The sequence below is a fragment of the Alligator mississippiensis genome, chromosome 11, assembly GCF_030867095.1.
Source record: "Alligator mississippiensis isolate rAllMis1 chromosome 11, rAllMis1, whole genome shotgun sequence".
NCBI lineage: Eukaryota > Metazoa > Chordata > Crocodylia > Alligatoridae > Alligator > Alligator mississippiensis.
This window is the reverse complement of record NC_081834.1, coordinates 55,699,179-55,723,363: the sequence shown is the minus strand read 5'-3', so window position 1 is coordinate 55,723,363 and position 24,185 is coordinate 55,699,179. Positions and strand designations below refer to the sequence as shown.

Sequence of the window (24,185 nt, the reverse complement as noted above, 5' to 3'; positions counted from 1 at the left end):
ATCTTAAAAAAAAAAAAAAGGACGTGCTACATAAATGGTTGGCAATTTGATATAACGTGCTGCTTTTAAACATGGTAACAACTGCTGTGAAAGGATCTTGAGTCATGCTTGTTCCAGGTGACAGTATTATTATTATTATACTGTCCAAGGAATTGCATTGACATTCATAACCAGACTAATGAAACAGGAGTAGAACATCCTGCGCTGGTCTCAGCTGTGCTGACTTCTGCTTGTGCACATAGTAATTGTCCTTTTTCTCACAGCCCATATCAGCTTCTGTATTATTATATTCCCCACTCTGCTATTGTTGGACATTGTTCAAGTTCTCAAGCATTGACTCATGCAACAGTCATTTTGTTGAGGGTGCAGGGGGGACAAAGAGCTAACTCTAAATGACACAGTTACTACATTAGAGTAATTAAATTAAAAAGTACGGGCTTTCAGTATCACAACACTGACATAACACAAAATAAAGTTGCAGTATTATGAATATTTTCATGAGTTTCTGTCATTTCACATCACACACTAGGAAGATTTGATGTCCCAACAATAAACACATCCCGGCTGATTCTGGGCAAATTCAACAATATTTTCTGGTTAAGTAAAGACACTTTTTAGCCAAAACATTGTCCAAAATATATAGGCAACTTATAACATAGACATAGGAACCTTGACTACCATAGATCTTTATTTTTTACATTATTATATTTATATTTTGATATTCTGTTGCGAAACATTTATTCCCAGCACAAAGAAACTCGCTTAACAACAGCAGTGTATCTTAACGTTACGGAGAGGACAACATTAAAGGGAACTTTGCATTCCTGTTTGGAGAAACCATCAGCTTCTCCCATCGCCTTAAAAAAAAAGGGTAATAGCCATGTATTCGAGACATCTGAAAGGCTATTTAACAAAATTTTTAAAAAACTAAAAATGTAAAAACAAACAAAGCTACAAAGATGAACCAAGTGCTTCCCTCTACAGCAGCATGGTGACTCCCAAGGAAAGCTGTAGAGAAATCTTTCCTGAGAAGGGTTGTCCTGTGTGCCTCTATGAAGTTTACGCTCTGTCTCCCCGGAGGCATCTCACAAGATGAACGTCGCTGGGCCGCACGGAGGCTCTTTTAGCATGAAGAGCACATTGGTTCCAGTCTTCAAACAGCCGCAGGAGATGAGCTTCAGTGGCTTCCTGCAGAGGCAGGAGAGCTGGCGACTGGAAACGCAAGTTACTCTTCAGATCACAAGCGTCTTTCATTAGTCGTCGGAAGCCAACCGGGGAAATCACCAGGCCGCTGCGTTGCTGATACCAGTGAATTTTTTGGAACATTTTAGCGTCAGGGCGAGACTGGGGACGCAGAGGCTTCTCCACCTCTTCTGCTGCAGAAGCACGGGTTTTTCCAGCAGGCTTTTTCCCAGGTACCTGCTCGGTAGGAGATGTATAGATGGTCTCTGCTACCCTTTTTCGAGCTGTTCTCTTGAGCAGGCCCTCCCGAGGGAGTCCTTCAGTGGCAAGCTTACGACCGAGCTGCTTTACACGAGCCATCAAAAGCTGCTTCCTTCTGCTGGATACAGAAAAGTAAGCTAGAGATACTCCCAAGGCTATTTATGAAGACCTCAGAGAGGAAGGACTGGCTCAGAGCAGAGAGACTGGTTAGTCTGACTGGGGAAAGGGCCCCAGAGGTGTAGCCCAGAGAGCCCCGCCCCCCCCCCCCCTCTGTGCCAGCACCAGCGGACCTGGTTGAAAACAGGCCCCCAAATCAGCAGAGTCCTCAGTGCTATTGACTGTTCCCACCTCCTCCCAAAACAGCTGGAAGAAAACAAAGGAGAGGCATTTGGATGTGAGAATCAGCTGAAAATCTGTATATATATTTAAAGCATCCCATGATGGTATCACCCTTAGTAAGGAAATATACAGGGATTAAAAAAAGGAAATATTAAAAAAAAATGGAAATATAAAAATACTCCGAAAAATCCCCGGTTTTGGAAAGCTGTGAACAAACAGGACACCATCACAGCCCATTAGAGCCTCCTGCAATTAAAACCACCTTCAAGTACCACAAATAGATCCAGTCACCACGTGGTATTAAATATTTGTTTCATGCTACTCTGGAAGGGAGGCTTCAGAGGCATAAAGCAATGATAGATACAGTCATTAACATATTCATTTATGAATAATAAGCCGGATTCACCTCTAAAAAGGAACCGATTCAAGCAGGGAGCAGTATAACTAACTGTCCGGGGCAAACGTAAGTGCAAGGAGCAGCAGCTCCAGGCTGGGAGTTCCCCGCTCCCGGCTCCCGCCTTGTCCCGGCGGGCATGGGAATGCCACCCAATAGGAAGCGGCATTTGTAGTCGCGTTGGACGGCTTGTCCAATAGGAATGAAGCATTCCTATCCGCGCCGCACTGGAGCAGCAGAGCAGTGCGGGGGCTTTCTCGTCTCGCCCGTGCCCGCGTGCCCCGCTCCCGCCCTGGGCCGGCGGGGGCCTGCCGCCGCCCGTGCTCAGCTCGGGCAACGAGAAACGCTGCTTTCCCTGTTGCCTCTTAAATCATTTATTCTCTCTTTGCCGCAAATCAGGGTCGCTTCTTGCCCCTCGCGCTCCAGTTGTCCAAGGCAACCGAATCACCAGTACGAATCAACGGGCATCTCCGGAAGAAATGGCTGCACCATTAACAACGGCTAGGAGTGCCGGTGTCCCTGGTGTATGGATCTGTCAAGCACTAGATAAAATAACAACCTCCCGGCTAGGAAAAGATACGGAGATCGCTTCTCTGCACCTTGAAAAAAAAAAGCCCTTCAAAGCATTCATTATTTTCCGTATTTGCCCTCAGGTTACAACAGAGACAAGCCAAGGATTTCGCTATGAGACTTCAAGCCTCTGACTGATATTAATAATGGAGGCAGGGAAATATTCGCTGGTATCACCGGTCTCCAAACGAGCCCATGACAAGGCGCAGGATGAAAACCCCGGCTCTGCAACTCGGGAGAGCTGCACAGTTCGTGACTGGTCAAGGAAAGGATCTGCTCGAGCAACTACATGGCTCAAGCTCCACTGAGTGCCATAGCAGCAGGAGCTGCAGCGCTCAGGACGGTCCTGCTTTTAACTAATTCACAGCTGAGAAAGGGACCAATACACGCATGGGGTTTGGGGGCGGTTCGGAGGAAAAAGAAAAGCAGCTCGCCAACGCAGAAAGAAGTCTTACTCTTCGGAGGTGTGGAAGAGGTTAAACCCAAGTGTTTCTTTGAAATTTATAAAGGTAATGCAGGGGGGGTTTAGGAATGACCTGCTTAAAGGTAGCTGAAAAAGTATCCTCCCCCCATTTAGGCATACATCCGCACCTAGCTCCAGAAATATCTTAAGACTGCTGGTAGTTTCCTGCTGCCCAGCAGGCTAGTGAAGGACCCTGGGCTTCAAGGTAAGAAAGTTGCTACCAAATGTGCTAGCTCAAAGCACATTTTCTGCACCTGGGTGGAAGGAGAAGGGTTCTTCTGTTAAAAAAGGTCCTTTTAAGAGTTGCTTATTTGTTGTATAAAAGAGCCATCGTAGAGGACCTTTCATATGGCAACTGAATTTATGGCAAATAATTCCAGGTTTTAAAAATCGAATAAAGATATAGTCACACGTTTGGAGCTGGCTAGCAGGGGAAAAAATGTTTCACAGCTGTCACCTGTAACAGTAACTATCCTGTCCTAAACCTAGGCAAATCACTCCCTCAATTAGAACTAAATTGCTGTGGTTTTAAGTTGTATTCAGTGGAGGTGAGTGTGTTCAGTAATAAATCATGGTCCCTGGCTCATTAGCTTCATTCTGGTCGTTTATGTATTAAATGAGTTAATCATTTTAAACGATTTCTAGGGAGCATTGGCATACAGGGGTTGTGCAAATGTGATGCCACTTGCAAAAGCTGTGACACCAGCTAGCTTTGTAAAGTTATGGCTATGGGGAATCTGACAGGAAACACTGTCTTGCTTTACAGATGTTTCAAACAAACTTAGAGAGATGCGACACGTTTTCTTTGCAGAAGTCACCCTTCCATTGCCTTCTCTTCTGTATGGTGGTGATGCCTATTAAGGCTCTTCCTTAATTATAGATCCTATTTACCAGTTTGGGTCTTTCTTCCAGGTAATCGTCAAGGATTTAGAAAGGCTACTGAAAGATTTTAGTGATCTGCAGAATAGGAATTGAATCTGCAAAAAGCGAGCAATGAAATAATTTACTTAACTGCAGAGAGGGAGGGAGCGTGTCTGTCTGAGAGAGATCTCTCCCCCTTTCAGTTATGCTGGATGTCACCTCCTTGGTGTAGTATGCAAACGGAGCACCTCTTTTAGGTGCCTTCCAATAACTGAATATTTTCTTGTTCAAGAAGAAAACTCGAGATCGGAGGGATCTGTCCGGTTGCACTGAAGCCAGACTCATCAGTCATCAATCAAGACAGCTGTACATTTCTCCCAGATGTAAACGGGTGAATAAACTAAAGTACTACGATGCGTCTGCCTTAGCACTTTTCCTATGCCATCATTGTGCTTTTTTCATCAGGAAAATCTGCCTATAGCTAAATCGTTCTAAATAGGGCAAGTCATTCAAAATTAATATTTATGTTTTATTGAAATAATGATGCATCTCGTTCTCATGAGCATTTTTTTAGCCCTTCTCTCTTTCTGATTTAACCAACGACTCCCTTCCCTTGCATGGCAGGGCATTGGCATTGCCCGTGTCGCGCTGCCTCACCTGTGGCAAGTGAAAAGGACCCCTGAGGTCTCTTCCAACCTCGCTCTTGTGTGACTCCCTCAGTGGGAGATTTGCCATTCATTTCTTTCCGAGGTGAGAAAGGAGGATGAGTGTGCAAAGCTACAGCCACCCAGGCAGGTGCTTCCTCAGCCCGAGGAAGGGGTTTTAGCCCCGAAAGCTTGCTGAGGAAGACACTTTCCAGCCAGTTAGCTGGTCTAATAACAGATATCAGATGCACCCCGAGAGCCTTGCCGAGCTACAACCCAGGCGTCCACCTCCTTCCGTTGCCTTTCACTTGAGCGGAGATCTGGGTCTTGCTTTGACTTGGCCGCACTTTTGAAGCCGGAGCAATCCTGGCAGGCTCCCCCTGAGAAGGGCCGGTGTTTGCGGCGCGGCGGGCCGGCCGGCCGGCCGGGGGAAGACGCGGGGCGATTTCTTCGCGCAGGGAGTCTCCGCCCCGCGGTCCTGTCCGCGCAGTCTCCTCCTGCCGCCTGCCCGCGGGGCTTTCCGTCTAGCACCAAACCCACGTGTTATCCGGGCACGGGGGCCGGCGCTTTTCACCGAGGGCACTTGATTCATTTAACCCGGCAAACAGCGGGGATGAACGCGCGGCCGGGCTGGAGCAGGGCCCCGCAAGGCCCGATCCCGGGGGCGGGGTTCTGCGGCGGCGGGCTGTGCTGTGTACAAGGCGCGGCGGCGGCGGCAGTCACCGCCCCCCTCACCAAGGGCTCCGGCAGGGGCAATAAGCGGGGCAATTAAACCCCCAAGCAGCCGGCGGCCGGACCCGGCGGAAAGCCGCGGGCAGGAAGCGGCAGTGAACCCCGTGCCGCGCTCACTTGCAAACACAAAGGCTCTTTTAAGAGCCACCACGTGGTGGGGGGAGGAGCGCATACACTGCGGGGGGCTCCCCGACAGCCGCCTGGCACCCTGGCAGAGCCGCGGGCAGTTGCTCTGCTCCCGGCCCCTCCCGGGCTCCAGCTGTCCCTCCCGCAGCCTGGCCCCCGGCCCCTGCCGCTGGTATCAGCTAGGTCTCATGCCCCCTTCTCGAGGTCAGCAGCCTCTAGCAGGGTCCTGCCCGCAAGAGCTTGGAGCTGCCCCGAGAGCGCCCTCTTCCCCCTGCTCTCGTGTCCGGGCTTCGCGCCGGCCTCTGCAGCGAGGGCAGAGCCGCGGCTTGAGCTCTCCGCCGGGATCGGGACTGCCGCCCAGGACGGCAACCTGGGGTGCAAGCTGCAAAATGTGGCCAACCGTCGCTATAGGGCTGTAGGAAATCTGTCACACGAGTTATGTGGAGAAGCAGCTTTTAAAGGCACTTTTCTGGTGCCTGGTCAGTGATCGCTGCTTGTGATCAAGATCTGAAGAGTAACCCATGCTTAGAGTTATTACATGGAGTTTGTTTGTGCGCCAAGGAAATGGCTCGTCGTAACTTCATTTGACCTGAAAATGGCAGATTTTGCGCTATCCGTGCAGCCGTCCTTGCACCCCCAGAAAGGCCGTCCGAGTGCGTGCAGACGAGTTGCTGTTTTAACCAAATCATTAGAGAAATTGCACCAAAAAAGAACATTGAATCTCAGTCTCCCAAGAAGATGTTCTGTTATTATTTCAAGTGACTTTAAGTACCTGTTTTTAGTTTCTCAGGTCTCGATACGCGAAGGAAAAGGCTAGTTTTGAATGGGAGCTGTTTTAAGTTTCCAGAAAGAAAAGAATTCTTGTGGGTAAGAACTGGGCCTAATGCAGGGTTGGGATAGACAAAGACAGGCATTTGGGTATCACGGTACCTTTCTCCAGGCCTCTGAGAGAGAAGCAGACATAGAAGAGCTAAGAAGCAGAAATATTTCAGCCCAGCCCTTTGTACCAAAAAGCTACACATGAAAGCACATGTTCTGCAGAATTAGCTAGTACCTCGTTCTGCAGAAGTGCTGCCTAGCTGAAGCACCAGCAGAAGTCAGGGTGCCGTGTATTAATAATAGAGGGTGCCCATCTATTATTAATAAAAATGCCATGCATGCAGTTTTAGCTTCTTTTAATATAGTTGAGCAACTGGAACAAAGGGAAGAGTCCAAAGAGACAAACAGGCTGGAGAAAATCTGGAGCTGTGAAGCTCTTTCTTCCACCTCCTCCTCCTCCCTCTGAAGAGTGAGAGTCTAAAGGGCTAAGGCTGACCGCCGATCGGGAAGATGGCTTATCCTGTCCCTTAGGGTGACAATATTACTCGGGAGTTTGTACTCAAGAGTTCAAAGAAAGGTCGGATTGTCTCCCCGGTGAAAGATCCTGGTGGAAAAGTGAAGATCGGGGCTTTGTTACCAGCATCGTAAAACGCCACCAATCCCCTTTCATAGTCCAAATAAATCCGAATCCTTGTGGGAATCCCACGCACGTGCAGGGTGGTTTCAGGAGAAGTGAGAGCCTGGTATTTCTCCCAGTATTTCCGCACAGCCCAGATGCCCTGCTTGGCTGCAGTCCTGCTCCCCCCTTTTTTCTTCACAGATTCCTTTGCTACTCCCAGAACCCAGACTGCCTCTTCCCCAACTTCCACCTCCCAATAGTGTCTCCCCGAAGTGAAGCCTTCGCAGCCCAGCACGCAAGGCGCAGCATCAAATCTCTCAGGGCTGTCAGGCACCTCCTGCTGTGTGACTCCCCAGTTTACACTTGTTCGATCTGGAGACAGATGGAGCCAAGAAAACGCTGTGTCGGGATCCAGAGTCACGCTCACTGGAGACAGGGAAAAACAGAATATAAGAACCAGAGGCAGAGCTTGGCCTGAGGGAGGGACAGGGATTGGGATGATCTGGCACATCATGTCCTTTCTTCATTCAAAATATCCTGTTGCCATCTTGGGGCCATCTGCCCCTTATTGCCTTGTGCATTGGCTCAACGGGTATTTTTAAGTTTTCATCTCACCCATTTCTGGTCCGCCCATCAAATCACAGGGAAAGAAAAACTCCTCACCCTTCATCACTTGAGTACAGACGTTTGCTGACCAGGCTCACCTGGTAACTCATAAAATAGTCCCAACTGATCATCATGGTATCACAGTGCCAGCCCCCTCCCAAATATCAGACTGGCTTAAACAATCATAAAGCATTTTTTTAAATACATCTTAGTTTCTTCCTATTTGCATTTCTTGTGGCTCAGAAAGGAGAAATCCATGGGGACAGGCTTTCTGCTTTTCCACTATAATCACAAGAACAAGGAATTTACTGTCAACTGAAAACAAGATTCTTTCAACTAAGTGTTTTGCCAACCAAAAGGCAGACAAGGTTCTTTGGGTAGATATGGTATCTTTTATAAGACCCACTAAATCCTTGGAGAAAATTGTTATTAGTAAGCTTTTGAGCACAAACACCCTTCTTCAGGCACAAGGAGAGTCTGCTGGTGTTATGTGTGCTCTCCTACCAGAGGGACTCTGCAAGTAGTCACAAGCCTTGCAATAAAATACCAGGAATTGAGACCACTGCAATAGTGAGTAATAACTTCCTTGTCTTTCTATCAAGCATCTCCAGCATAGGTGGGCTACTTTTTTAGCAGTGATTCCCCCAGTTTGATTCCTGTTGCTTTGAGTGGCCCCAAACAACTATTTTCTCCTGCTTCAGGAAACTATGCATTGTATTGTCCACCCTCCCCACAAACCCCCGAATATTTACCTCTGTCCACCTTTGGGTCAGGCAATAAGCACACTAAAAGAAGAAAAAACACACAGCAGAGATCAGATCATGGTGGTTACTCTCAGACTTGAATACCAAGAAAGAAATGAGGGTCTGGACAGGTGAAGCAATGACACTAAAAACCCAGAGATAATCTTAGCAACATAGTGCTCTGCAGTGTATGAATTAGAAAACATTTAGGACTGCTTTCTTCTATCACCTTTGTACTAGAAAGACAGACCCTGGGATCCATTCTCGTTCTATCCCCTAGGCGTGTCTACACGAGATGTTTGCTGTAGAGCTAATTAGGTCCGCAATGAAAATGTCACCATTTACGCACGTGACCTTATTAGGTTGCAGTAGATAATAAATGCCACCGCAGGGTAGTCCACCTAAACACAAGCAGTACCCTGTGGCAGCATTGTTTTGTGTGCTACAGCACATATGTAGGCAGTGATGGGGCTGGCTGGGGGATGAGGGTGCTTCAGCGTAGGGGCTGCCTACTGACCAGCCCCTCTGCAGCACATGGAGCCTGGTCAGACCAGCCCCAGCTGGCAGCCTGACCCCTGGGCCCCCTGCCAGCCTGGGCTGCTCTGGCCCACCTCAACATGCTGTGCATGAATAAACTCCGGAGCAATTAGGTCTGGAGTTTATGCATATGTATTAATCACACATGTACATGTGCCCCCTAAGTGTGAACTAGTTTTAACTCCACAGAAGACACCAGGATGGATTCCCATCATGCCCATCCCAATGTAAATGGAGAGTAATCTCCCTGGACTCTCTGAAGCTGATGCCACTCTCTCTCTCACAGGAATAAATAGATTAAAGGCATGCCTAAGCCTCGTGGCTCACTGGGCTTTTCATGGTTTCCATAGTCAGCAAACACAAGGAAGTGATGTGTGGAGCCTTCTGGGCATTTAACCTTTAACTCCCCAGACCAAAATGCCCGAGTAAACATATACAGCTGGCATTGGCATGGCTCCAATGGACGATTCAAACTCATACTACTGGAGCTGAAGTGAGACACCTTAAACCCTCTGCTGGAGTTCTGCGCCCATCTTGTTTCCCCCTCCCCACTCCCAACACGCGCTTTCTCTCTCAGCCCAGTGTAAATCAAGACTAATTCCAATGGAGTCACCAGAGCTGATTTTCTATTTCACTGGTGCTGGTATAAAAATCAGGAGCAGCTTCCCTAGGGACAATTTCTCACTCATTCACCCTATTGTGAATTAGCATCCAGCTTCAGTGCAATCATCATGAGAACAGCACCTGCACAGACACTCACACTCCTCTTTAAGCTCTCTGTTTCCATATTACCTTGCAGTTTCTCCAGAGCCTCCTGTAGAAAAGTAATATTTTGAGAAAATAACCAAATCCTCCAGTTTGTTTCAGGACAAGAAAGTGCTGGGGGCCAGGCTCTCTCTGTCTCACATCTGGAAAGAGACACAGACTTATCCATCTCTTGACTATTCAACCTAAGGCATCAGCCAAAAAGCTGGGCTGACAGTCAGTTCCCACCCGCAGGTGACTCCCTTCCCCCTCTGGGCGGGCAAGGGGAAATGTCAGAAGTCTCAGGATTGTGGGCATGGGGTGGGACTGGGAGCTTCAGGGAAAGACACTCTCATGCCCGTCCTCCCCAGGCTCCAGGAAGGTGTGTCCTTCGCCTGGTGCCCAAACCCCTTCTCAGCTTCAGGAGTCAGGGCATGAGAAGCCACATACCTGTTCAAGGTGCTTCTGGCATCCTAGATTGGAGAAAGAAAGAAGGAGTTAAGTCATGTGTGGCCTACGCCTGGGACCTTCCTGCTTTGGATGGACTCCATTAGGTCATGCCCCAAAACAGCCCCAGTTCCCTCGGTCACTTCACGTCCTACAGGAGGCTTCAAGACCTAAATCTTTCAGCTCCTGTCAATGACTGGATGAAACCAGGAATAAAGCCTTTGCAGCTGGGTGGGGAAGGAGGGAGTTTTCTCCTATTCAAGTCAGATCAAGAGATTTTTCTTCCCCACAAAGAGCAAATGGCAACGTAGGCATGGAGGTCAGCTGTGGCCAGTGACTGTGCAGGGCTCTGGGGGCTGCTCATGCAGTCTCACCTCCAGAAATCCCATTGCTGGCTCCTCACATTTCTCCTCCAGTTCTCTGAGCAGAGCATCAAGACAGGAAAGCTTCTCTGAGAGCTGTGTGATACTTTCATCCTTCCTGGTCTCTATGTCTCTCTCCAGCTCTTCCAACCAAGCCAGAAAGAGACACTCTTGTTTTTCCAAGAACCGGTGCAGTCGCTCAAATTGAAATTGCATCTTCTCTTTCTCAATCTCTGTTTGCTTCTAGAAGGGACACGGAAGGGCCAGAAACATGGATGAAATCATGGAACGTGTCACTTTAAAGGTAGTTTTCAAAGAAGAAAAATCTGTAAGCTACTATATGTTTTATAAAGAAGACCTAAAACTTTATAATTAGTACATTTTTTTTTCTATTTCTTGACATTAGAAATGTTTTTCTTACCTCTCCTGGAAGACTGTGCACAACTAGATAACCTCATCACTGTCTAACACTGAGTCTAGAAGAGAAGGAGGGGTTTAATTCAAAATGTTCAAAACTTTACCTCCACTGACACCTCATTTAACCTGGCAGATAACAGACAAAAAGTTGTTAAAATTTCTCCTTCCATATCCCTGGCTCCCCCAAATCCTCCCATAAGCCATAGCTGCAGGGAACTGTTTCTGGTACTGTAGGCTGTAGACATGGTCAGTGACATTGGTGACACGTAGCGGGTGCACATGGGTGCACGTGCACCCCCTAAAATTGGCAGTGTACCCCCTGCGATTGGCCATCACCACCGTTGCTTGCTGCCCTCCCCGCCTTGCTGCCAGAGGCGTCTGTGGGCAGTTGTAGAGCGTCACTGGCCACCGCTGACACTGCTGGTGGCATCTGCAGGTAGTTGCCAACCGCTAGTCAGCATGTGCCACCATCCCGCTGTCGCCGACACTGCTGTGGCCACCTGCGGGAGCTCCCCCCTTGCCACCACCACACCACCACCGCCACCTGCGGGTGGTCACCGTGCCCCCCCAGCCTCAGGGGCATGCTTCGTTCATGGTCAGTGACTGACAGAGACTGACTAGTGCGGACTATGGACCTAGCAAAAATCTGAGTTATGAATGATATGCCTCTGGAAGGCTCAGGTCAAGCACAGTGCCTGTTCTTAACCTGGCAGGTGAAATACCACGTATCTGTCCATGAAGGCAGTTTTCCTAAAGTGCACCCGGAGAGAACTGCTCTTCTGGTGTGGTTCAGTACCCGCTGAGGTGCAGCGGCTTTAAGCCCACTTTATGGAAATGAGAGTCTCCGTCCTAGCTTGCTCCGAGGGCCTTATGGCTAAGGGCAAGAAAACTTGGGGGCACCTGAACCCCACACCCCAGGACTTGGGCCGGCAAGTAGGATCCCTGCCAAAGGATTTGGAAACATCTGAAGCCCCAGGAGTGGCTGGAGGACGTTTTCCAGTCATAGGGCCACTTATGGTTCTGGACTGCCTCATGGATTTGGAATTGGATTTGGCTATTTTGGCTTGGAACATGGATAAATTAAAAAAAAATCCTAAATAGTAGCCTGGGAAAGTAGAATAAGAATCTGTTTATCAAGGCATTAATATCAGACTAGGCCAGGAATGAATGCCTGCTTGTTGGAGTTTTGTTCTGCCGTTTGATAGCCATTGATTTGTAAGTAGTCAGCTAGAACCCTATTGCAATAATAATGTGTCTCTGTTAACCCGTTGTGCATTATAACTGGCCTGCTCAGCAAAGTAAAGAGAACATGGTAAGGAGCATTCCCAGATGGTGAAGGAAAGAGATAAGAAGCTGTACTTCCCAGAACTGTACTTTTCACAAGGACACAAGCCCCATTTAACTGGTGTCTTTCAAGTCCACAGGAAAACTGGTTCAATCCAATTTCCAAAGTCTCAGTAAAATAAATCAATCTGAATAATATCAATGAGAATATGACTCAGAGGGTGGTGGTGGATGGGTCATATTCGACCTGGGAGAAGTGGGCAGTGGAGTCCCCCAGGGCTCGGTCCTTGGGCCCGCGCTGTTCAATTTCTTTATTAGCGATTTGGACGACGGGGTAAAAAGCAACCTGTTCAAATTTGCTGATGATACCAAAATTTGGGGTGAGGTGGGCACGCTAGTAGGGAGGGAAAGACTGCAGCAAGACCCGGATAGGTTGCAGGGGTGGGCTAACAAAAACAGGATGCGTTTCAATACTGACAAGTGCAGGGTGCTGCACGTGGGCAGTAGTAACCAGCAGCACACGTATAAGATGGGAAACTCCCTTCTTGAGAGCACGGAGGCAGAAAGGGATCTTGGAGTCATCACTGATCCCAAGATGAACATGGGCTGACAATGCGAGGTCACGGTCGGCAAGGCTAACCGGACGTTATCGTGCATCCACAGGTGCATCTCAAGTAGGTCCAAGGTGATCCTCCCCCACTACGTGACACTGGTCAGGCCACATCTGGAGTGCTGCATCCAGTTCTGGGCACCGCATTTCAAGAGGGATGTGGACAACATGGAGAGGGTCCAGAGGAAGGCCACCCACATGATCCGGGGACAGCAGGGCAGACCCTACAATGAGAGGCTACGGGACCTGAACCTGTTCAGCTTTCACAAGAGAAGGCTGAGGGGGGACGTGGTGACCATCTATAAACTCACTAGGGAGGACCAAAAGGGTTTGGGGGAGACCTTGTTTCCGCTAGCGCCCCCCGGGATAACAAGGAATAATGGCCACAAGTTGTTGGAGAGTAGGTTTAGATTAGACATCCGTAAGAACTACTTCACAGTCAGGGCGGCCAGGATCTGGAACCGACTTCCAAGGGAAGTGGTGCTGGCTCCTACCCTGGGGGTCTTTAAGAAGCGGCTCGATGCCTACCTGGCTGGGGTCATTTGAGCCCAGTTTTCCTCCTGCCCAGGCAGGGGGTCGGACTTGAAGATCTACAAGGTCCCTTCCGACCCGACGTCTATGATTCTATGTATTTAAATAACCCATATATAAGTACTGGGTATAAACAGGGAATTAGGGGAAGACCTCAGCAAAGTCAAAGCAACCTGCTGCCAGCGTGCATCCCACCTTCCTCCTCTCTCCTGTGTCTCTCCTCAGCCAGTATAAGTGAAAATCTGTATTATGCTATTGCAGGTAGCTAGATAGGCATAGAGACAAGTGCTTATTCTAATGTTTTCAGGGTGTTGTCAAGAAAAGATTGGGTTATAGATCTGTCTTGCCTCTTTATGTGACTTGGGGTGCAGAAATAGCTTACCTGCTAAGGGGGAATGGAGGAGCACTGGAAAATGTGATTGTATCTTGACTTGCTATATAGAAAGGGTAATCTGGAAGGGAATTGTAACTGTCTTTGAATTCTATGTCTAAGCCTGCAGAGAATAGACAGGCTGTAGTCTTGTCTCTCAAAAGACCAAACAGTGCAGGGTTTTTTGTAACAGTGCTGTGAGGGATAGGGATCCAGGTGTACCGCAGTGGTATTAGATCATTAGTGTAGGTACTGCATGCAATGGTACTCGAAACCTTATGGCCAGTATGGGCACATTGCACCACTGATGCTATCCTACCTATTCAGTTGTCTAGTTTGAATAAAAGCCATCCCCTCCCACAGCAGGGAATACAACCCAGAAGCCTAACTTCCATGCATAGCTACTTTAACCACTAAATTACAGTCCCATCTCTGAACTGAGAATAAAAATCCAGGAATCTGAATTCCCTTCCCCTCCCCTCTCCCACGCACTCACACCAGGAAACTAGGGAGAGCCCAGGAATATGGACTCCCAGCCTCCTTGCTCTAATACTAGGCCCCACAGTCCTCCCAGAGGCCAGGACACAGCCCAGGAGTCCTGATTCCAAAACCTACTCTAACCAGTAGGCAACTCTCTCCTCCCAGAGCTGGGGAAGGAGTGCTGCCTCCCAGTTCTCCTCTCCCCCGTGTCACCACTTTGACCCCACTCCTGCCAGCTGCAAATTTCTATTACCTCTTGCTGCCAATGGGGAAACTGAAGCACCGTGTCACCTGCCCGACACCACACAGGAAGTCTGTGGCAGAGCTGAGAACTGAATCTAGATCTTGACAATCCAAATTTAATATCCGAACTAGTGAATCATCCTTCCTCTTACTGCAGCATACCTGCCCTCAGTGGATCAGGCCTAGAACCAGACCCATGGCACTTACCAGCAGTTCCTGGCTTTGCTCATCCTCTTGGGCTATAAGAGCTAGAATCTCTTCTTTTTCCTCCTCCAAAACACCCAGGTGCCTCCAGATTTGCTCCTGAAAGAATTGGAAGATAAATGTCCATGGGGCTTTGCTTCTCCTCCCCTTTGCCCCCCCCAACCCAGATGTGCCCTCCAGCTTGGGTCTGAAGTGCATTGTTTAAACACAGCAGGAAAACATCACACACATCACTCGGGTCTCAAGTGCCAATTTCCCTGGAAAATGCTCTCCTCGCCAGTAGGAAACAAGCAGCTTCTGGGCAGTTGTTGGTCCTAAACACCACAAAATGGGGAATCAAAAGGATCTTTTCTTCTGCTTGTAGCAAGCAACCCTGAAACCCACCACTTTAATCCAGGGTTTGGCAAAATGCGGCCTGCGAGCCAAATGCAGCCCACCAGACCATTTTATCCGGCTCTCAGGGCCCTTAAAAAATTTAGAAAATTAATATATATTTGTCCCTGGCTGCCTGTCATGTGGCTTTCGATGGCTTGCCAAAACTCAGTAAGCGGCCCTCCACCCAAAATAATTGCCCGCCCCTGCAATCCCTTGCTCTGGTCAAATCCTCTCCTACCTTGTATTCCTGGGCAGCCTCCTCCATAGGCACCACAGAGTGATCCTCATGTGCAGATCCAACACAAACCAGACACATGAGGGTTTGGTCATCTTCACAGAAGAGCTTCAGAGGCTCCTGGTGCTTTTGGCAAACCTTGTCTGCTCCCTGCTCCGGCTCTATCTCTCCCCTGAAGTTTTGGAGCAACTCCAGGAGATTTCCCAGCTGTCTGTTCGGTCTGAAATTCTTCTGGGGAAAGGTCTCTCTGCATTGAGGGCAGGAAACGTCTGCATCAAACCCCTCCCAGCACTGGATGATGCAGGCTCTGCAGAAATTGTCCCCACAGTCCAGAGTAACTGGATCCTCAAAATAGTTCAGGCAGACAGAGCAAGAAGCTTCATCCTCAAAAGCCTGTGCTGGATCGGCAGCAGCCATGGAGCCTTCTGAGTAGCAGCTCAGCTGAGCAGTTGAGTAACAAGTTTCATTTCCTATTCCCAGAAATACACTAAAGCTTTTTGTAAACTACTGGGTGTTTCCTGCATGTTTGCTGGACTATTTTTTTTCTCCCTTTTAATCTGCATTGGCTCTATGAGCATTGCTGCCGCTGGTGCCTCTTGGGAGACAGGGCAGAGGAACTGGGTGGCAGCAGCACGAAAGACTCCTTCCCTGATCTGTGCTGAAGGCCAGGTTTTTCAAGGGTAACTTATTTAGGGCACTTAAAGGTTTAGATTTCCATGGTACTTAGGTGTTTATCCCACTACTAGCTGAGGCATCACTAGACCCCTATATGCATTTTTAATCCCCTAAATACCTTTTGGAAAAAAAGTGTCACCTCTCTTTTTCCCTCTGATGGCCAGTAGAGAGAACATAGTTCTCCTTTTCATAGCAGGCCAAGTACCCTGAACTGTTTTTTTCCTATGGGGTCCCCAGAAAGGAGTCACAAGGCAATGGACCACAGACCCGCTCTTGCTGGGTCCTGAACTCAGCACTGTTGGAGCAGGACTGAAGCAGATTCGATTCCTATAGATACATCTCAGTGGTGTAAGGGACTACAAGGACAAGGTTCAATAAGCCAGTTCCTCCACTGCAGTAATCCCTTAGGATCACTGATTTCCTCTCAGTCTCTCTTTAGCCTCCTGCCCTCTCAGGTCCTTAGGCTACCCACCAGTTTCTGACATTTCTTTTGATCCGGGGCTTGTCTATTCAGGCCCTGCCTTACCCGGGTGTCAGTCAGGAGTGGCACTATAAGGGCCAGGGGACCGAATCCTGCTTTGTTCACACCAAACTTTGGGGCAAAGCATCCACACCAGAAGACAGGCGGGTGATCCAGGCTGACCTGGACAGGCTCCGCAAGTGGGCGGACGAGAATCTGATGGTGTTCAACGCCGATAAATGCAAGGTTCTCCACCTTGGGAAGAAAAACCCGCAGCATCCTTATAGGCTCGGCAGTGCTATGTTGGCTAGCACTATGGAAGAAAGAGACTTGGGGGTCATCATTGACCACAAGATGAACACGAGCCTGCAGTGCGATGCTGCGGCTAGTAAAGCAACCAAAACGCTGGCTTGCATCCATAGATGCTTCTCAAGCAAATCCCAGGACGTCATTCTCCCCTTGTACTCGGCCTTGGTGAGGCTGCAGCTGGAGTACTGCGTCCAGTTTTGGGCTCCACAATTCAAAAAGGATGTGGAGAAGCTTGAGAGAGTCCAGAGAAGAGCCACGTGCATGATCAGAGGTCAGGGAAGCAGACCCTACGATGACAGGCTGAGAGCCCTGGGGCTCTTTAGCCTGGAAAAGCGCAGGCTCAGGGGTGATCTGATGGCCACCTATAAGTTTATCAGGGGTGACCACCAGTATCTGGGGGAACGTTTGTTCACCAGAGCGCCCCCAGGGATGACGACTAGGTCGAACGGTCATAAACTACTGCAAGACCATTTCAGGCTGGACATAAGGAAGAATTTCTTTACTGTCCGAGCCCCCAAGGTCTGGAACAGCCTGACACCAGAGGTGGTTCAAGCGCCTTCATTGAACACCTTCAAGAGCAAACTGGATGCTTATCTTGCTGGGATCCTGTGACCCCAGCTGACTTCCTGCCCTTTGGGCAGGGGGCTGGACTTGATGATCTTCCAAGGTCCCTTCCAGCCCTAATGTCTATGAAATCTATGAAGTCTATGAAATTGTAAATCAGAAGTGACCTCATCTAACTGGTCCATGGCTCTGGGATGGGCTCTTTCTGCCAGAGGAGGGGCGGGGGAAGGGAGCTGTACTGTTGCAATGGACCTGGGGCTGGGGCTGGGACCAGGCTTAGTCACCCAGTGCAAGGAAATGCCAACACACCCTCAGTGCTGGGAGGACAAAAAAGGGAGAGTCCAGGCAGCCAAGACGAGGAGGAGGGGGGGAGCAGACACTCAGGAAAAGAACTAATTTATGTTCCTGGGTTGAGCAACCAGAGCCCCCCTACCTTGGGGGTCTTTAAGAGAAGGCTGGATAGGCATCTGGCTGGGGGCATCTGACCCCTGCACTCTTTCCTGCCCAGGCAGGGGGTCGGACTCGATGATCTGTTGCAGTCCCTTCCGACCCTAGCATCTATGAATCTATAAGTAGAGGCAATGCCTCCACAGTCATGAATATTCAACACGTCCAAGCCCAAGCAGGACAGAGGGAAAAGGGGGCAGTGTGCAAGGTGAGTGCTGCACTGCTCTGCGGGCAGGAACCTGTGGGCGTCTGGGGGTTGGGGGAGGGGAATGGGTTGTTTGGGCAGGGACCCCTGTGTATGAGACAGTGGTTTTCAACTTGTGGTCCATGGACCCCTGGGGGTCTGCAGACTACATCTAAGGGGTCTGCAAAAGATTACTGTGATCAATCAAAAGTATATGAATATCCATACTTACAATTCAAAGGGGTCTGCACCTCCATTCAACATTTTTAGGGGTCCACAAATGAAAAAAAAGCTTGAAAGCCACTGGTGCCAAGGATTTTTCTGTGTCTTGAGGTGTGGGTCAGGACCTTGTGTGTGTCTTGGGCAGGCGTGCGATCCTGTGGGTATGGGAACCCTGCGGATGTCTGTTCAGCACTGCTTATGTGCCAGAGTTGCTGTGTCAGTCATGGGGCCAGGGGGGTGGAGGAGCATCCTGCTGACATAGAGGAGGGTCCCCTGCCTACACCCCCTGCTGCTCTGCTGCGGCTTCCACCTCCTGGCTCCGCACACCCGAATTCAGAGCCTAGGAGGCTACCGTGTTAGTGTTGCTGATCTGATTTCTAGCCTGGCAGAGCTTACTTGCCTGTGATTATTCATTGTCAGCTTTTCATTAGCCCAAGCCATGTTTTCTGATGGGGGGGAGGGTGCAGAGTGTATTTTATTTCTGCAGGTGGTTTATTTAGGATTAACTAACACCAGCCAGCCAGAGCTAGAGGCACCAGAGGGTTCAGTCACCTAAGACTCAGTGCAGGTGCCTCAGTAAAAACCTGCAATCCTGAGCAAGCAGCAGCTTGAGCTCTGTGCATGCTTTGCTTTTCAATCCAGGATCTCTTGGGGGACTCAAACTGCTCCCGTCCACATGCCCAGGACTGGCCCAGGCTCAACTGGGTTGAGCAACCAGAGCCTGATCCTGATGGGGATCTGTGCACAGGGCATTCCCCTGCTCACATCCCCCAGGGGCCCCATGAGGGAAGGGGTCTCAGACTTTTTTAAGGAAAAATGTTCATGGTCCAAGCCAAATCAGCCAATCAATTCCAAATCCATGAGTCAGTCAAGAACCATAAGTGACCCTAATACCAGCAAACATCCTCCACCCCCACCTGGGGCTTCAGATGTTTCCAGATCACATCAGGAATCCTACGTGCAGGCCCAAGCCCGGCGGCTTGGCATTTGTATGCCCCTGAGTTTTGCTTGCCTGTTCTCAGACCTTAGCTGATGCACTGCACACATGCAGAGCCAGGCTCCTCACAAACACCAGTGAGAGCTGCCTCTTCCTTTAAACCAGGACTGTCAAAGTTCCTGCAAGCGGAGCCACATCTTCCAGCCTGCAGAGCTCCCCACGCAGCTGGAAATTTGGCAACAAGGCAAGCAGTTGCAGTGTTAATTGCCTTGAATGCAGCCACTGCAACTTGTGCCACTGAGCGACTTCCAACCGTCCAGGTCAGATGACTTGTCTCTACTCCAGAGTGAGCCACAGCAGTGCTAATTCCCATGGAGCCATGCCTATGAACGCTGTTGTTGCTTACTCTGCCACCAGATTTCCAGGCCTACAGGCCTAAATCTGGAGCAGAGCCATGTTGTCTGGTTTATGAGGCCAGAGATCTGGCGGTGGGCACGTGGCACCTGCCACAGCTCTGTGCACGTGCCTTTTTCCCTCTCCAGTGAGGGACCTCTTCTGCGTTGATGTTTTCTCAAGATGCCTGCATCCTTTCCCACCACTAAGGTATTCCATCCCAGAGTAGTTTCCCACTTGCCTCTCTGAGCTGCACTGATTGCATTTACACACATAATCAGCCTGGCTGAATAAACTCCAGCACACTTTATGCTGGAGTTTATTGCTCCTAGGCACAAGGTTGACACATGTTCCCAGGGCAACAGCACATTGAGTTGGGTTGGAGCAGCCCTGGCTGGCAGGAGGCCTGAGGGGTCAGCCTGCCATCCTGGGGCTGATCTGCCCCAGCTCGACATGCTGCGGAGGGGAGGGGCTGCGTGGGGTACTAGCGTGCTAAAGTGCAGGGCTAGCCCGCAGGCAGCCCCCACACTGTAGCACCCTCAGGACACAGGCAGCCCCGGTCACTGTCTACATGTGCATTGCAGCAGAGTAAATAACTCCACCCTAGGATAGTACTTGTGTCAGGCAGTACTATCCTATGGCAGAGTGAATTAGTTTACTCCAGCCTAACAGTGCTGCATATATGATGATGATGATGCTTTACTGCAGAGCTAATTAGTCAACTGTAAGTGTAGTGTAAAGCGTATGTGTAGATACCCTTACTGACTCTCTCAGGTATTTTCTTGCTCAAGGCTTTGGGAAAATCCCATGCAGTTCCATTCACTCAGAATTAGCCATCTGTGGACTGTCCTCATTCTCATTCACTGGCTCATCACCTGCTGGGATGGAGAGAGAGAATACAGATATAAGTTGTCCCCTGTGCCTGGCAGAAAGGAAAGGAGGGGGAACAGCAAAGTGGGAAAAACAACAGGATGGTTGAGGACACTCAGAAATAGGAGTCTTCCTCTTCATGTCACACACTCCCGAGGAAATAAAGTGAGGGAGGCTGCTCCTGCCAACTGTCCATCACAATAGGTGGGGAGCTCTGAATGATTTTAAGCATGGCACCCTGTGCCAGATTCGAAGTATGCCTAGGATGTCCAAGTACCTTAATGCACCTGAGTTTCTAGTCCACACTGCTCAAGTCCTAAAAATCCATGAATATGCCTACCTTTGTAGCATAAGACTGAGTAGGTTTGGACCTTGGTGTAGCTGCAATGATCCAGGAAATAAGCAAGAAGCAAGGCTTTCCTGGGTTTTTTTTGTTGGTTGGTTGGTTTTTGTAGTGTTATTTTTTATTGGATCAAGTGTACTGATGGGAGAGGACACTTCTACGTGTGCTATCAGTGCACAGTAAGGTTACTGCATGTTAAAAAAGGAGCCGTAAATTGCTGTCCCAGAAAGGGTCTACACATGTGCTGACTTGGCAGAAAATTTGCTCTCAATGGAGGCAGGTGAGACCAGGGACGTTCCTGCCCTACTGACCTGTTTTGCCCCGTTGCAGTAGCCAGGGGGAGCTCCAGGCTCCCCTGGGTGCCATCCCACATCTGGCAAGGGGCAGCGTGCTGGTCCCAATCCCCACATGGTGTGGGGAGAGCTGTCCCAGCAGCTGACACTGCTGCATCCCAGACACATGGGGATTAGACCCAATCCCCATGTGGCTGGGAAAGGTGTCCCCGTGGGGATGCTGCCTGGCAGCCATATGGGGATTGGGAGGGTCCCAATCCCCAAGTGGCCAGGAGAGGTGTCCCTGCCCAGCAACAACTCTGTCTGGCAGCCACATGAGGATTGTGACTCTCCTCATTCCCATATGGCTGCCCCCACCAGGCGGGAGTGCTCCTCCCAGCCACGTGGGGATCAGGACCCAAACTGGTTTCAGCCAGCATCTACATGTACACTACTGTGCAGTAGCTAATGTGCAGTTAATCTACTATCATTAGCCTCTTTTATTGCACAATAGCCTAGTGCAGGGTTAAATAGTGATGCTTTACTGTGCACTAGATGACACAGGGCCAGCCCACAATTTTTTGGGGCCCCCTGCAAAAGATGGTTTTGGGGCCCCCTGACACGAACAAACTGTTGGTGGAGGGGGAGGGGAAGGCTTGGCCTCAATTAGCACCAGCCCTGCTCGGGGTGCCTCCGTGTCTCCCCAAACCTGCCCCTTCCACCTGCTGGGGACCCTGGGCATTAACCAGAACAACCCTGATGCCAACACTGGCTTTGCTGGCCCTGCTGGCAGCCCCCTTGGGTGAGCGCCTTCTGCCATGGGGAGCAGGGGGATGCAGAAGCAGGGAGGGAGGGTGCATTAGCTAACATGGTGTGCATTTCTCCATTAGCTGTCCTGTCCCAGGGCACGCTGAAGGAGTCCGGCCCAGGGGTTGTGAAGCCCACAGAGACTCTCAGCGTGATCTTTGCTGTGTCTGCTTTCTCTCTCACTACCCAGGATATGCACTGGGTGCGCCAGGCGGCAGGGGAAGAGCTGGAGTGGCTTGGAGGTATCTGGAGTGATGGATGCACTGCTCATAACAGCACTCTCAAACGCTTCCTCCACATCAGCACAGACACCTCCAGCAGCCAAGTCACCCACACCTGACCGGGCTCCGGCCTGCAGACATGGTCCGGTATTGTTGTGCCAGACACACGGGGAATGAAAACCACGAGAGCGGCACAAAAACCAGCCCCACAGCACCCGCCTGCATGTGCGAGCAGGAGAGGCAGCAGGTGCCAGCACCATGCTCTGCCTGCTGGGGCTGACACATCAGGCCTTTTAGATCACTGAAACCAGCCTGGGATTAAATTTCATACTCACACACGCGTGCGCGCACACACACACACACACTTCTGCTCTGTATCATTAATGTGTAAAACACACACACAGCCTGCTGCTCTATATCATTTTTCTATAACACACAAATGTGGTGAGCATGTTTGTTATTACCCTGAAATAGAATAGTTTTCTGATAGCATACTGTTAGGTTAACAATAATTTAGATTATTAAGAAGTATTAGCTTTGCAGCTGAATACAAGGCATGACCTGTGGCCTAGTAATGCCGCTGACCACAAGGCAGAATGATAGCTAAGCCTTTGCTTGTGTCAAGTAATCATTTTAACTGTGTTAAGCATTTTCTGAGTAAAATGCAGCAAGTGAATCTGCGTCTGTGTGCTGTAAAATCAGCTACAGCAAGGAACAAGATAAGACAAAGAAGCCATTGTTCTAAGTACAGTGATCGTGTCCTTAAGAAGTATCTACCACTGCAAGTTCTTGCTAACCTATCATAATGTTACTGTTACTTAACTTTTAGCTTTTAAAAAGTACTAATTCAGCTTAATAGAAATATGCTGTTATAAAGATCTATGAAGCACCGCCCAAGTATTACTTTTGTTAACCCTGTAGTCTTGCCTTGTTGTAAAAAGTATAAAAGATCACCCCACCTGTTGTCCCCAAAGGACAGTGAGTTCGTGCCCGGTGCACTTGTGTCAATAAACACACAGGGGTGAAGGATCCAACTTAATCTTTATTTCTGCGCAGAAAGTGGTGCTTGGCAATCGTTCGCAAAGCAAGCACCCACACCCCAGTGGGCGTCTGCCTTATATAGCTACGTAACAGGTTAAACTTGCTGATGTGATGAAAGGTATAGCAAGCCCAGCAAGTAACCCCCCTTCCAGCTCCCCCCCAAGTAACCCCCTTCCAGCTCCGGAACTTTGCTGATACAGCTTTCCTTCTAGTGAGGCCAGCAATCAGCAACTACGCAACAAGCAATCTCCCCCAGCCTAAACAACCTACTCTATGCCCTTGGTTAGATAAAATACTTTTTCAAAACATATAAAGCTGTTCCCTGGTTAAAATTAAGTGAAAGTCCAGGGGTGCTTCATCACACCCTTTAGGGGGGCCATTTTACCTCTTTGCTAGCTTAATGGTCATTGCTCGAGCAAATGTACTGCAGTAAACTTTACCCGTGTTGTCTAATCCCTATGCAGCTAAACAATAAACCCCAGGGAGTTTTCTCCCACCACACAAATACACTTGTGTTCTGTATTATTATTCTGCAGCTCACAGAGACACACATCTGCTTTGTACCATTCTGTAACACACACATGCACACACCCTCATGCTGTGTATCGTTATTCTGCAACACACGCACACAGTTCTGCTTATTATTCTGTAACACAAACACATGCAAACACACGCACTTCTGTTCTGTATCCTTATTGTGTAATATGCATACATTTCTGCTCTGCATCATTGTGTAACACACACACACTTGTGCTCATCATTATTGTGAAACACACACAGAGACACACACTTCGGCTCCTTATCATTATTGTGTAACACACACACACTGCTGCTCTGCATCATTATTCTGCAACACACACACACTCTATAACATTATAACATTTTATTATTCCATCACACACACACAACTACAAACTTCTGCTCTGTATCATTATGCTGCAACACAAAGACACACACGTCTGCTCTATCATTCTGTAGCACATACACAAACACACTTCTGCTCTTTATCATTTCTGTGTAACACACAAACACACTTCTGGTCTCTATCATTTTTCTGCAACACACACTACACACATCTGTTCCATATAACTCTGTAACACACACTTCTAAACTGTATTATTATGCAATGTGCACACACACACGCGCTTCTGCTCTGTATCATTATTGTGTAAGACACACCCTTCTGCTCTATGTCATTACTCGGTAACACACACAGCCATGAACACACACACAATTCTGCTC

General features: G+C 49.1%; 1 protein-coding gene and 3 long non-coding RNA genes across 4 annotated transcripts; 2 read left to right on the top strand and 2 right to left on the bottom strand.

Moving 5' to 3' along the window:
• Positions 1-666: 666 nt before the first annotated feature.
• On the bottom strand, positions 667-5,812 carry LOC132244130 (uncharacterized). The gene is made up of 2 exons (XR_009455728.1): positions 4,728-5,812; positions 667-1,561 (listed from the first exon to the last, which is right to left on the bottom strand). It is a non-coding gene; the product is annotated as an uncharacterized LOC132244130 (long non-coding RNA).
• On the top strand, positions 3,326-4,612 carry LOC132244125 (uncharacterized). The gene is made up of 2 exons (XR_009455723.1): positions 3,326-3,414; positions 4,122-4,612. It is a non-coding gene; the product is annotated as an uncharacterized LOC132244125 (long non-coding RNA).
• Positions 5,813-6,730: 918 nt separating the features above from the next.
• Positions 6,731-15,615, bottom strand: LOC132244120 (zinc finger protein RFP-like). The gene is made up of 7 exons (XM_059715131.1): positions 15,202-15,615; positions 14,592-14,687; positions 10,462-10,692; positions 10,091-10,113; positions 9,689-9,804; positions 8,369-8,401; positions 6,731-7,436 (listed from the first exon to the last, which is right to left on the bottom strand). Exons 1-7 carry the CDS (start codon positions 15,613-15,615, stop codon positions 6,919-6,921), a joined length of 1,431 nt encoding a protein of 476 aa, XP_059571114.1. The 3' UTR covers positions 6,731-6,918.
• On the top strand, positions 15,557-23,448 carry LOC132244126 (uncharacterized). Its single transcript, XR_009455724.1, has 2 exons — positions 15,557-15,646; positions 21,872-23,448. It is a non-coding gene; the product is annotated as an uncharacterized LOC132244126 (long non-coding RNA).
• Positions 23,449-24,185: the final 737 nt, after the last annotated feature.